Here is a 15401-nt window from a genome sequence, read left to right on the forward strand (position 1 = left end):
TGGCGAATGGCGGTTGTTGTTGTTGTCTGTATGTCTGTATGTATGTATGTGTAAAAATGCACCTGGCCTGGCACAGGCGCCGTGGTGACATCACCGTTACTTTGTGGCAAATGGTGAGTATTGCTATTGATGTGTATGTATGTGTATGTTCGTATGTTGAACTTCTTTTGCATCGTACGTAGCCAACCATGCTAATTGGAGGTGCGGGGGAAGGATAACAAACTAAACACAAAAAGCAGTTCATTGATGCCCAAGCTGAGACCATCGGCTCACTCACTACACTTGAGAAAGTGGTTAATTCACTGAGGCTGTACGGTTTAAAACTCAGGAGGTCAGAGGTTATGGCTCTGTACTCAGAAAAGTGCAGTGGCTCCCATTGTCAGCTGCCAACTTAGGGTCATGCCAGTATTTATGGAGAAATCTGTAAAAAAGTAATAAATCAAGAACATTTATTCCACGTAACCGTACGAAAGGTTAAAACAAAGGAAATGTATATTGTTTGGGTCTTTCGGTAAAGCCATGTAGATAGAAAAATTATAAAAATATCACGATGTTTCGATCGCAACACAAGCAGTCATCATCAGGTGAAAAATATATATAATAAGACCCAAAGAATATTAATTCCTGCAGTCACGAAACCTTTAAGTCAAGATAGGAAATGTAAAAAACAGAGAGCAAGACAGGTAATATACAGAGAGTGGGACCCACTTTAATGTGGCTGGAGTTATCAGCAAGTGTGGAAACCCACTCATATTCACGCTTGGTATTTTAGTTCCAAATGTGATTTGAATTGGTGCCACAATTCCAAATCCAGCACCTAAAATAGAGGGCATGCAGTCATGCTTTGAACAGGGTTTGCGCACACACTCCATGGTGTATGATTGTGTTGGGATCCTGGACAGGCACAGGCATTCTGGCAATCCAGAATGGATATAAAACACATTTTACGAAGAAATATTGGCGGACACTATTGTGCAAATATATGTATTCTTTGTAGACATATACACACATATATACATAAAGGTGAGTGTGAACCGTGCTATGAACCCTGCGACCTATGAACCCTGCGAGTTCAATTTCTGGTGAAGACTAAAACAAAGTTTGGGGAGGCTGTCATCCTGCAGCAGATGGACAGTAATTGATTGAAAAAAGTGTGTCCACTGAAACGATCAAGGGGTGGTACCTATCTTTGTTGGTGGCCCTGTGGCAGAAGTAGTGGAGATTCTTCATTAAAATGACAAGACCAGTCTCTCCTTAAAACAATAACTGTTGTGACTTGATTTTCAGAAAAGTGGTGCGAATTTTATTGTCTTTGGAGAAATGGTGGGCTAAGTCGACCGATGAGAGTGTTTTGTGCCATCTTATACCATACATTCCGTTTACTTCTGAAATTGCAATGTAGAGATCATTAGTGTTGGTCTGATGCAGTAAAGAGGATCTTTTAATGAAGCCCTTTGTGGTATGGACACTGACTCCCAGGGTCATATCGGTGTGGTGAGTAACTCCACTTTTGATAGGGTGAGGAGAGGGGAGCAAGTCCCACTCCAGTCTACCGTGGCACCCGACTAAATTAACAGTCGCTGAAGACCAATGTAGTTATCTCACATGGCACTGAGGTACTTTAAATAGTGAAAGGATTTAGTTTCACAGAAGCCCATTAATTTCTGTCAACAGTTTCCAAATACCATTGTGGAACTATATCCATGGGAGTGAGCCATTGTGTGTTTGTGCTTTAGTCTGAAATTCATATTTAAACGCTGCATATTACCTGCAGGTTGTAAAAATGGAAAACATGGTTTTTTTAAATCTATAATAGTCGATGTCTTGCGCAGAGGAGAGCTAATGAAATGTAATGGTCTGTCACCTAGTTAAACAAAATGCATTCAATTTAATTCTAATGGAAAAAACTTGCAGATTTCAGAAAACAACAGTTTTAGCATTCGGCAATAATCTACAACTGCTTTTGACAACCTAAAGTGCAAAATAACGATTGCATAGTGCATGGCTTATAAACGCACACAAGATAACATGGCTGGTGAAACCAACCCCCTTTGTTCACCCACTGCTAATGCTGTCCAAGCCCCAACGATGTAAACACAGCCAGTGCAGCTTTGGTAGTGATTATAGATGAGGGAGGATCAACTTGAATCCTGGAATGGACATGATACCCATTCATTCTTTTGTCTTTGATTATTCCAAAAAATACCAGCAACGGTTGGAAGTTTGAATGTCATCTTCATCATCATCATTATCATCAGCAGCAACCATTGTCAATCCGATGGTGGATGAAGACCTCCCGAAGCCATCCCCACCCCTCACAGTCCCATATTGCAGCGCTCCACCCAGCACCTGCACACAAGTCAAGCTCATGTCTCCATCTCCACGGTGGACGTCCTCTCAGGAACATTCCCTGCTCAGCCACTCTTCTCTCCCACTGGCGATCGTGCCTTTTGGAAACGGGTCTAGGGATGGCGTTTAATGTTTTTGGCAGTCACTCGGGTCATTTAAGCTTAGTGTGTTTTCTCATCGATGTCATGATCCTCATTCTATCGCTCGGTGTAATCCCATGCACACATGTCTCCATTCTTATTTCCTCACTTTTGAGCGTTTTATTCCGTATTCTTTGTCAATGTTCATGTTTCTGATCGAGATGTCAAAGCAGCTAAAACAGATTGATTAAAACATTTTGTTTTTGCACACTTCCCATCTCTACATCGATATTAATTGAATGAACGTCCCCCAGCTGAGCCCGGCGATCACTAAAAAAACGTGGAATGTTCCCCATTGGCTCAGGGCCACCACCAAATGGGAGGAGCAAGACTCCAATGCTTGAGCTGTGAGAATTATCCAAGTGATCCAGACATAAATCTGAACGTAGCTTTCTTCCCAGACATTACTGGTTGGCACTTCTGTTTCAGTGCAAAACGCCAGTAGGATGCTATCAAGCATGAAATGCCAATGGATGATAGGGTTCAATAATGGATCATCGTGTGTTTTGTTGTTGTTGATGGATAGAGTCAAACCCAGGATAAACATTTGATTTAAGAAAAAAACATGATCTTTACCTTTGAAAATACAAACATGTTACAACTCACCAAAAAAATTGTCTGGTCTTGTAATAATGCCCATCTTCTGCCTCACACCCCAATAATAATAAATAATGCGATTTACAAAGCACACAATATTTCACGGAAATAAATGACCACGACTCAGAGGTGTGGAGCCACGCTCGTTGCCACTCGAAAGCCAGGCATGTCTCTTGAAAGTCGGTGTGGATTGAGTGGATAGGGATGATGGCCACGTTCCAGACTGAGGGGACTAGCGTGGATAAACAACGCCTAAGCGGTCTCCATGTGTAGAGAGCAGGAACTCGGGAGTTGCGCTGCCGTTGTGGAGGAGGATGAGGAGGAGAGTTCCACTGTGAGCTGTAGCGCTGTGCGACAGCAGCGAGGAGAGATATGGGGGACAGCTGAGAGTAGAGGCACGGTGGTGGCGCAGGCAGGAGGAGGGGGGACCTTGTAGCTGACCCTGCTGGCGATGGTGAAGGGAGGTGAAGGAATCTAACCGAGAGTGATCGGCACCGAGGACAATGATTGTAATTAGTTGCTAATTTATTCAAGAAAGATACATCTCAGTAAAAAGACAAAGTTTAATACCTGGACATGGCTGACACCAGCGGCAGATCACATTTGAACCTGTCCAAGGGCTGCCCTTCACCATCCTGCACTGCCCAACATGAAGTGAAGCAAGCACCAAGACTGCCTGCATGAGAGGAGGCCGTTGTCCGGCAATGGATTGACAGAGGGATCTAAGTCATTATTAGGTAAATATCTCATTCTTAATACCACCCGATTTTAAATGGCTTAGTGCTGCTCTGAGGAAGAGTTCAGAATTCTGCTATGGAGATTGAATAAAATATTCAGAATGGGGGTTTTAAGTCGCATGCCTCTTCATCATTCATAGGAAAATTGCATTAACGTCAGCCTGCCTTTATTACATTTCCACAAAAATATTTTTGGGAGAAAAAGTAACATCCAAGGTGTGTAACACTGCTTTTAATTAAATGATATGGTGTTATTCTGCAGATTGTCGATTCAAAGAATGCATTTGTAGTTTAAAATAAGAACAAACACATTGCAATTACCATTAGAAACATTTATGGGAGCATATATTTATTCCTTTTCACTCCTCACACAGCCGAGCTTGGGCTATGTGCACTCGTCCAATTCCTCACTGAATGTAATGATAAACTGAAAAATAGTCATTCCATTGCCTGCTGCATATAAATCACAAAAGGCTAACATTAACATCCGCATTACAATATTATAAATTAACTCTTGCAATGGTTTGATAAAAAATGAAGTTTGGTGGTCGGGTAGGTTTGTTGTAATCCTGTGCTTTGGAGCCAGGGTTTGTAGATGTGCAGATGCCATTTTGTGTGTGTGTGACTCACAACATGCAGGTCTGTGAGGTGGCCTCCTATGGGCAGTACAGGAACAAGGTTGCTGACCTATTTCTGTCTAACTTTGGTTGTTATCGCTTCATATGTCGGCTTCCTCGCTAGTTGCCTTCTGGAACATTTTGAAAAAGACTATTGAAATCCATTGACCCTGAACTGTCGATATGAAGGCCATGATTATACTACGAGAATGTATTTGTTTTACATGATATAACTACGGTGGTGCAGTGGTTGGTCGCAGTGTTTTGAGCCCGGTGATCTGAGTTCTCGACTAAGACTATGATTCAACTAAACATTTGGACAAAATTAACACTGCCTGCCCTCATCTAAATGACCTATCCACTGACAGTCACACTTTTACGCTTGTTCTGTCTGTCTCTGTCCCTTGCTCCACCCTGCCATGGCAGACAAGGGCCATCCCCTGGGTCCTGTGTTCCAAGAGCAGCCGGTGGACACGGAGTTTTTCGAGGAGCAGCCCGACAGGACCGTCACGCTGCACTGCTGCGCACGAGCCAACCCGCCCGCCTCTTACAGGTGCCGTCACGGGGCAGCAGCGCCGCCTCACACACACAGCCATGCACGGCACGCGCACGGCGTGCACTACAACGTCAGCAGCTGCCGCTGCTGCTGCCATTCGGCACGAAGTGGTGACGTCAGCACAGAATTTGAGCCGGACTCTGCACTTTGAGGCAATGTGAAGTGTTGAAGGCTCTCCCGCAGGAGGTCATGGGGACAGACCCAGGTGCTATTGTTTGACTCAAGATGACTAATAGATCCACCACCTGCCCTTCCCATTGTGCGAGCTTCTTATGTTTAGTTTTAGTTGCCTGGAACTCCGCTCGTTGTTGTGAGCCCCACCCCTCTGTGCTCCATTATTGCTTGGGGTTAATTGCCTCCAAACTGCCCAGTAGCATCCTCCACGAGCCTCCTCTACAGAGGCCAACCTTGATGCTACTAATCAGTCATCTGCAATTTAATTCATTTCCAAAGCCTCCCATAAACAAATCGGCCCGTTTTGTCTCGAGTCAGTGCCATGTCCATATCGCTCCCTCTGTCTGGCCAATGAGAAGCTGCTTGGGCATGCGCACATAGAATGCATTGGCACATGTGGTGCATGTGAATTGATCAAGTGAGCAAAGATTGTACGTGTGGTCCACAAAAAAGTGCCAGTTAGGTGTGTGTGTTTAAGGCACATGGAAAACGTGGCATAGGGTTAACGCTGTCAAATGTAGAGCGTGAGCTTGAAATATTCCCGTCAATGAAAATAATGTTTCTTGTGTGACCTCACACACATGGGGAAAGAATGTATGGATGGAATATAATCATATTTGTTATCCTGAGATGATTTAATCTGCTATGCACTGTAGTGGATTATTCCAGGTGAAAACACGCATAAATCAAGTTATATTCTGGAGCTTCTCATAAAAATTAAATATTTTCTGTCTTTGGTCGACTGGACTTCTAGTCAAGCTCTTGATCGGTTTCAAACTTCTGGGTCTCATCAGCAGTTAGGCCTAACAGCCTGGTAGCTTTACTGTGTCAGCACAATGTGTTTCAACACTGTTCTGTAGCAACTTCGCAGCCCTCATCAGTGTTCAGGGAATCTCTGTTGCAGCAAGCCTGCTTTTAACAGGAGGTGGCTATGGTCAGTAGATGTGTAAGTCACATGACTAGAATCAGCATGGAAGCCCATTTTACTGTATCACATTTCACCACCCGTAGCACATGGAGACCAACTGTGATCATTAATGCAATCCTTTTTTACGCAGCTAGGATAGATATCAAAATATTTAGACATTGTAGAAATGACACACACAGCTCCGTTGGTGCAGTAGACCAGTTTCCATCAATAGGAACATAAGTTTTACTTCCAGCCTGGACGACTCATCCAATTCTGGGTCAATGCAATCAACACCTGTGCTTGTAGATGCTTGTTTGTGATAATATCAGGCGACGCTGTCCGGTAGAATCTCTTTGATAACCTGCTGATGAGCCTGGGATAGATCAAAACCAATTGCTATTTGCTAACATTGGTTTGCAATGCCTATTAGTGAAAGGAATAATAGTTTTTTTTTAAATTGTGGTGATGATTCTGACAACTCACATTTTTGTTTATTATTTTACAATTATATAAGCTCTGTGTGTGTGCCAGGTATTCAACATTTTCCATGAATACTGTTGTAACCATTATATGATTTTAGGGGCCTAAGGTACCAATGTAACTTAGTACTTGTAAGTTGTTTTAAAATGCATACTTTACATATTTCTACCTTTCATCAGCCTCATGATCTTTATGTTTGCAATGTCTCTATAATGAATTACAGTTCTCAAAGCACAGACAATATTTCACAAGTAAAACCATCAAAGGCAGGCACAACACACAGAAACATTACATATGCAGTACTTAAAATTATGAAAACTAAATTAAGGATGTCATAAGCATGAAGGAAAACAACTCATCCCGATTCTTCAATATCAACGATGGCAACCGAGTTATGCTTCCAAAGTCGATCGCTATAAATGATGTTTCTCGTTCCTTTCTGCAAGGTCAGCACATCCTGATATTTGTTGTTTAACTTCAGTTTATTTTGGAATAGGCTTATTTTTGTTATGATTTTGCTTGTTTTCCTATGAAAGGCTCTTTGAACATCAAGACTCAATCAAGACTCATTCCAGGAGAATCCTGCCATGTTTTCATAGTAGGCGGGCAATCGTGTGTAATCCCGACTGAGTAATTGCAGGTATTTTTTAGCATGTTTTGCCAATACCAGTGACATCGTTTTTTAACCTATGTGAGGACATTGGAGAAATACATTCCGAGGAAGGTGAGAACATAAAAAGCCCAAGTCAGGAATCGAACACAGGGCTTTCTTGTTGTGAGGCACGAGTATCACTACTGTTCCACCCTGCCGCCCTCCCAGTGCTAATGCAACGGCAGTGTGTCACATCTTGGGAATATACCTCGTGTTGGCGCATGGTCTCTTGAAAGCTGATTATAATTATACGTTTTGGAGAAAACACTGATAGAATACAATGTGGATTATAGAGATGATAAATGCAACCACATTTGAATGTACTGTACAAAATAATGGGACATATGCATCATGAGAATGGAGGGATATATTACACTACCGTGGTTTCTTTTTAGAAGAGACGGTCACTCAAATGCAGCTGAGATGAGAAGGTTTTAAGCCTGGACTTTAACAGGGGCAGGGAATTGACAACACAGATGGCTAGGGGAGAAAGAGCAATCTCCCACAGATGAAAGGTTGATTGGGGGCTTTGACAGAAGGCCTTGGTTGCTCGAGTGGCGAGCGCATGAAAGGGGTTAGATTGAGATGAGAGCGGAGAGCTCGGCAGGGGCGAGTGCATGGAGGGTCTTGGAGACGGTGAGGGCAGCCTTGTTGACGTGGAGCTGAATCGGGAGCGAGTGCAGAGATTTGAGTATCGGGGGGTTTGGGGCGGGGCGGTCTCCTTTATGGGTGCAGCAGGTGAGGCGTCAAGCACCTTGAAGCAGGCTGCGGGGGTGACTCTGCATATTCCCATTGGACTTTCCCTGGAGCCGTGCTGCCTCACAGCCCAACTCATTCCAGGCACTAGCCAATTGAAGTCAGGATTATGGTTAGACCAGAAGTGAGACCCCCTCTCTCCACCGGGTCTTTTAGGCTACTATTCAATGCTGGCCAAACGTCTTGGAAGAGGTGGCAGTACCCACACTTTACTCCACCGCATGTGACCTGCTAATCACCTAATTAGTGTACCGTATACACTGCTGAGTGGAGAGGTGGGGAGCAGGGGGGCGGAAGGGTTAAGAAACTTGCCCCAAGTGATTGTTATAACCATTTACATCGAGGCAGAATCTTTCGCTTAAATTGAAACCAAATGAATTAGTTCACACAACACAGCAGCAAATTACTTATTCTGTGAATACTTCTCTACATGATGGCAACTCGGCAATATTTTTAAATATGCCATTTAATAGAATAGGGAATACATCATTAGACCTCCTTTTCCAGTACCAAAATATAATAATAGGGGTTTTCCCCTTTTTTCTGGCAACAAAACTGAAACTTTTTTACAAGGATTCATGTCTGCATTAACCACAATACTTGTGGTCAGAATGCAAACATAAACGTACTCTGATAAAATATGCATTGTCCTTGAAACTGATTGGTCCACACCAGAGACAGCTTTCTTTTGAGCCTCGTCTCAATTGGTGCTCGACCAGATGACGCCAAAAGGCGTACAGCTCAAAGACAATGCACTATCAAAGTAATGAGGGCTCGGGGTAAGCATCTACATCATTAGACCTCCTTTTCCAGTACCAAAAGCAGTCTCTGGTGTGGACCAATCAGTTTTAAGGACAATGCATATATTATCAGTGTGTTTTTTGCATTTTGACTGCAAGTATTGTGGTTAATGCAGACATGATTCCTTGTAAAAAGGTTTCAGTTTTGTTGTCAGAAAAAAGGGGAAAAACCCTATTAGAATAGGGAATGTCCAGGCATCCCACATGCCGTTGTTTCCCAATGCACTCCTGGATTTAAGGCCATTTCTCAAGACGAGTGTTTTGGGTTTATTTTAAAATCGGTAGAAATAAAACTTATTTTGTTTCAGCTTGTATATTCATATACTCACGCGTTGCCTCTAACATACATTTGGGGTAAGGGCTGTGAGTGGGCGCCTACCAAGGCCTACACGGATTAGGAGTAGCTGGTGTGGCCAGAACCACTCCCACGCTGCCCTTTGCCTCCCCAGCGCTAGTGATTACCACTCCGGTTGAATTACTTTCTGACAGAGGCTTGGGACAGGCCCCAAAAACTATTTTATCTGGTTGTTGTTGATGAACAGGTATTGAACATCAGGTTCATAAAACTGTGTTGTAGTGGATATTACATTGTTCTTTACATTCACTCACAGGAAAGATAAATATCATTGAAATAGCTTTACAGATTGTTGAGGCAAGTGCTGTTTGTGAGTTTCTCGTAAGACTGGCATGGCACATGTGGGGATGGTGTGGCCAAAGCCTAACCACATTAATCCCCCCATTGCTGATGTTTACACATTGCATCAGGTATTCATTTAAGACTGAGTCCATCCAAGAGAGCCCAAAGACTGATCCTTACATCATTCACTACTTGATGTTAGCAATGGCTTGGAATCAAACTTATAATTGCCAGGTTCACAGTGCGGTACACCAACCACTATCACCGCTCCCGAGCCACACCACGCTTGTACGCACACACATCTACGCACGCACACGCATATTAAGGAGGAGGCTACTGGCTTCCATCCCTTTTTCATAATTAGATCTTTGCTGAATCAGTCAGACAAGCAATGTTCATAAATGCAGAAAATTTACTTTTTGCTGGGCTCACTGATGCAGTTCAGGACGTTGTGCTCATCGGGATTTTTTGGCAGAGAGTCGCTGCACGTTGTTGTACAGACAAAACGGTTGGCCAATCTCTCCGTCCTTTTGAAGGACACATGCACACATGGTATAATCATCATCAGGTATGAGTGTTTGCCAAAAGTCTGTCACTCAAAGCACGGATGGGTACACCAGTGAAAGAAAATTAAATCAAAACACAAAAATACCCATTAAGACTGCTTTTCATGAGTGCTGTTAGCGAGCACCTATTAAGTGTGGTATAGCAGGGGTCCCCAACCCGCGGGCCTTGGACCGGTACCGGTCCGTGGCCTGTTAGGAACCAGGCCGTACAGCAGGAGGTGAGCGGTGAGTCCGTGCTTGGCCCTCCCATTATTATATTTACCACTTCCGTCCGCGCCTCTTTCCCACACTGCGCACTTGTCTCAGTCACCGTTTTCGTAAGCCCACAAGCCAACCGGAGCCAAAATGAGTAAAAAAACAAACGTCGTGGGAGAGCTTCTTTGAAAAGGGGGAAAGACCCAATGATGAAACCCCCCCCCCCCCGGGTCCGTGAAAAAAATAGTCTTCCACAAAACCGGTCCCTGGTGCCAAAAAGGTTGGGACCGCTGTGGTATAGGACACAACGGGATGGCATGGCCAGCACCACGCCTGGCCGCGTTTGTCTCCCCAGTGCTGATGTTTACACACTGCATCGGATATTCATTTTAATGAGTCAATAGAGGAGAGGCCCAGGACAGATTCAAACCCCACCTGCCCACTTTTGTGAGTGCATCATAGCATGACATGATTTCAAGAAGGGTCTACCGAGACACTTGGTGAACTGGCAGCAATACCTTGTGAGCCCAGCCTACTTTACATCGCCACGCCCACTCAAGCACTATCGCCGACCCACACAGCGAGTGGATTCGCTCTCTCTGACGTTGGCCCTGTCGGCTCCTCGACGAGCCCCACCCACTGCTCAGGTAGCCCCACCCTTTGGCCATACCATCAGTCGAGCGTGAGACCGAGATATTTTAAACTGGGAAATAAAATTCCGACTTTTTCATAAATTCTTCAGGACACGGGAAAACCTGGGAGCTTTAGTATCGCGTGAAAGGCATTCACTAAGAAAAAATCAACCACCTATAAATGTTGGCGTCGCTTGTAAAGACTGTAATGGGGCCAGTAACACACGCGTCTGTCATTGTCTCCTCAGTGCAGATACATCACACCAGGGTTACTAAAACTATAGCACAATGCGCTAATGCTACAGCAGCTCCCCCAGCACATAGAGCTACAGTGACAAACACCCCTAGATAGCCTCAACAGACTGTTGGGGCATGTGCTGTTAGAGAGCATCTATGAAGGCCGCCATGGCAAAACGAGGGGGTGAGTGGCCAATGCCACGCCCAGGTGCCTTTATCTCCCCAGTGCTGATGTTTACAGATTGCGCTAGGTACTCATTTAAGGTGAGTTAACCTACACGAGGCTCAAGCCAATTTCGCATATCGCTTCCCACTGGTGCGCACGACCGTACTGGGTTTGTCGCGCAGTGCACAAACCACTCTTTCATTGTTCTCTATGTGGGGACACGCAGGCAAAATGTTATTTGAATAAGTAATAACGTTGGATGTTTATTCAGGTATTTTCATAAAAATTAATCCACTTTAATATAGTGTGTGTGCACATGGTACTGTGCAGAAGGAAGGTTCACACAGGCCCAGTGACATCTCCATAAAATGATAAAGGAAGGAATTAACGAAGCGTCCGAGTGATTCAGTGGCCAGGGCGCTGAACCGGTACTTCTGAGATCCTGGGCTCGAATCCTGGTTTTAGTAAGTTGGCAGTCTTAGCCTGGTCACTGATGACTGCACATAGAAGATTTATCACATTACGTTTGGGATTTCACTTGATGTGGATAATTTTCCAGCTCTGAGAGTTATTCCATAAATGTGTCTGTAGCAGGGTGTGTGGTAGAAACTGTTACTTAAAGGAATCTCAGAAACAGTTCTGTGATACCGCTTTCCACGGACCATTCTCTAACATGGGGCGACACACCGCTCTGGAAGATTTCCAAATGGCTACTTTGATTTATGACATCAACCGAACAATTGGAACACAACTGGGAAGAAGGCTGAAAAAAAGTTTAAGCGTGGCACTTTAATATCCACTGCCATCCAATCACAGGCCACTCTTCAACGTGTGAACTTCATAACAAGAAGTGATCCGCGGCTCTCAGAGAGAGCCCTTGCCCTTTAAGCGCTGACTCCGGGGCTTTTCGCCGTGAGAGGCGGCCCGCCGCGCTGAGATCGCCCGAAGGCGCCGTACCCCCACCATGCGTGCGCTCGTGCTGCTGCCAACTCCAAGTGACCTTTCAAAGTGACCCCTCTCTTACTTTTTGACATCTCTTTGTTGGCACTGTAATGCGCATCGAGAAAGCTTGGAGAGATGAATAATAATGCAATGGCTATGGATTTTAACTCGTTTTGGCCCCACTTAGCTGAGCGGTTGGTGTTCCAGATAGCACAAAATAAATACCTCAATACAGTGCAAGTGTAGTCTGCGATGATGTTTTTTTGGTCTGGAGGAAGGAAACGTGGAAAGTAAAGTTCCAGTTTTTTAAGTTTCCCATGCGTTTGTCAGTCGCTATCTTCTCTAAGACATGAAGGGAGATGCAGCAGTAATTTGGGAGCAATCACGATCAACATTGGCTGGGTGGCACCGTGGTTAGAGTCTCCAACTCACAATCAGAGCTGGGCACCTTCAAAAAATGAGGTTGCTAAAGTAAGTACTGAGTTGTGAGAAGTCAGCAGTGGTTGCCATGGTGAGTCAACTTCCCATTGCTCAGCACCATGGGAACTGGCCGACGCTCGTTTGTGCACGAGACACTCTGTCCTTTGACTCTGAGACAAATTAAACTTCGATCATGGTTAAATGCAACCTCATGTACATTTGACTTGAGGGGGGAGCTGCAGTGCAGGGGTTGGCTCACTGCACTCTAAACCCGGCGAGCTGAGTTCAATTGAAGCCCGCAGCTGACATCAGTGGTAAGCATTGTCTTATCCAGTCCTTGCTCCCTCCTCCGCCAGCATGGTGAAGTATGGTCAAATACACCCCACGACTTAAATGCCATGGGGAGATCTTCCTCCAGCGGTGAATTATTGAGAGGTGGCTGTCAATGGTAATTTTCTACTATGATTCTCCACGATTTGTTTGGCAGTATAGTTTTAATGAAACATTTGAATTATAATCATTGAAAGACTTGGCAATGTTGCTTGTAAATTGCATAATGTGCAAAGTTAGAGTGCTCCAGTATTATTACGACAACGCATTTATCAGGACATTTAATTTTCTTTGCTGTGTCGATAAATTTAATGAAACATTTGCCGAGATTTTTGTTTGTGCCAACCATGCCTCGGTTGCATGAAATATAACATTGTGTTGTTACTCTTCAACAAATCTGCAAGTACCTCTTCTTACCACTGACTGAATCAATTATTGGCATTAATATACAGTACATGTGTATTGATTCAAGGTCTGCTCAGGCCATCAGCTTTTCAGGGATAATTAATTAGGCCCGACTTTGCGGGACTTCAACAGTTGTTGTTGAGACTGGCTCCCGTCACAGGAATGTGTCATTTCTTGCCTCTAATAGAGGTAAGCACTGCCTTACACTCACTTGAGCAGAGAGACACTGACTTTGACAAAATCACTTCTACTTGCAGAATGGTTCCTGTGGTCTGAATGAATGAGCTCTTACCTGATGATATAAATTGGCTTAATGATCGACTGACTGAAAAGTTTATTTGAGGATTTTCGTGCAGATGTGTTAGATGTAGCTTATTGCACATCCGCTGTTTCCCCATACAGAAGTACGTGCACGAGTCAATAAGTTAAAAAGCAACAATTTTAGGAACAGCATAAGTCGCCTGGTGAATATACCTGATCATACATTGGAATAACGGTCACACCCGAGAGCATGTGCTCAAGTGTCAATAGAATGGGTGCCAAGCAGTGGCTCACCAACTAGAGAGACAGCTGCTGTGCTAGGCAATCAGAGAAGTTGTCCGCGCTACATATTCCACGGCTGATGAGAACACTCAGTTGGATATAATGTGCCCACACCAAGATAAAACTGTAAAGTGATGCACGCCAACGTGAAAGGTATAATATAGAATTTACACCAAACATAAAAGCCACAATTCCCAAACAGGATCGTGGGATTCCAAACCCAATCATGCCTGGTGTCAGCGAGTGGCCTTGCAAGGTCAACAGCATTTTACAGCCAAGATCACAGCAATATATTTAAGTGGCAGCAGCGTGACTCACAGCTGCGAGAGACACCTTGCCAAGGGAGATGTTGTGAGTTCTCTATGGACAATGTTGGCTATGATCTCCCGATTGAGCACACCTTAGTTGTAATTCAGAGGTCGCCAGTTCGATCCGATCTCCTAGCGTAGCAGCGGAAACAATGGCCAACTTTATTCAACATCTCCAACCCCGCCTCTTTCCATCAAGCGGTACCAATGCACCTCAGGTCGTTGCGTGGTGGAGTAATTGTGGCTACGCCTACTGCTTCCAGGAAATCTTACCAACGTGGAAGAGTAGGCCCATATATTTTCTAGAGCTCCCTCCAGTCGAGGCTTTTCTGTCTTTCCGTTTATTTATTTACTCATAACCCTTGATGGCCAAGATTCGTGGAATCAGTGGAAAGCCTCTGTTGGGGGTCTCAACTGGGTACACATGAATATCTTGCTCACACTAATCTGTGCAATGCATGCTTGCATCTTTACCTTCGGCAATTGCCATTATTGAGGAGACTTGCCAAACACTGTGACCTACTATTTACATGGTATAAGGCAGCATTAATCGTGAAGGTGGGAAGTGTATGTGTTTTTATTGTGCGTGTACATCGCTGCCAAAGTAGTGACTTATATTTCTATTTTGAAGAAAATTGTGCTGCATGAAAGCCTACTCGAATATTTTAGGCAACACTTGAACTATTCTGACATTAATCAATTCTACATCGTCATGATCATCATCATCATCTCATTTAACCACAATGGCCATGGGGCCACCACTGATGTCTCCTCAGGCGTCAGCGCTCTCCACGTTCGCCTGTCCCCCACAGTCTCTGTCAGCTGCTGTGCCGGGTTATCAGTCCGTGTCATCACATTTGTCACTTAATTCATCTTGAGTTGTCCTCTTTCCTCCAAATTGTCCATCTGTCAAGGAATAAACGCCTCGATTATTTTTGAGCGAAAGCAACAGAAGAAAGTAGTATTTGAACATGTTCTCACTGTAGTTTCACAATTTGGCGCAGGGCTTCTGATAGATTCAAGTACAGCACCATGCTCAAGTGGCTTTAAAACTATCGTGCTTTCAAAAAGTAGTTGATGTCCCAGTAAGCTCTTACTTGGCAATATAAATTGATGACTAAATGATGGACTGACTGACATTGCCTCTCTTAGGATGTAATTGCATGCTCGATGATGTGCGTGATGTAGTTGGTTGCAGATACTCTGTTTGACCTTCTAGGAGCCATGTGCACTTATTAAATATTAAAAGTAA

The 15401-nt window shown here is 44.2% G+C and overlaps 1 protein-coding gene across 7 annotated transcripts in view; it reads left to right on the forward strand.

The window, feature by feature from the left end:
* Nucleotides 1–15401, forward strand: part of LOC144945546 (contactin-2-like) — a 355729-nt gene that overhangs the window by 95716 nt on the left and 244612 nt on the right. For all 7 annotated transcript variants that reach the window (XM_078874004.1, XM_078874009.1, XM_078874008.1 and 4 more), the window contains exon 4: nucleotides 4867–4993. In XM_078874004.1, the coding sequence (XP_078730130.1) occupies nucleotides 4867–4993 (127 nt within the window). The remainder of the gene's footprint in view (nucleotides 1–4866; nucleotides 4994–15401) is intronic.

This window comes from Lampetra fluviatilis, chromosome 38 (assembly GCF_964198595.1).
Source record: "Lampetra fluviatilis chromosome 38, kcLamFluv1.1, whole genome shotgun sequence".
NCBI lineage: Eukaryota > Metazoa > Chordata > Hyperoartia > Petromyzontiformes > Petromyzontidae > Lampetra > Lampetra fluviatilis.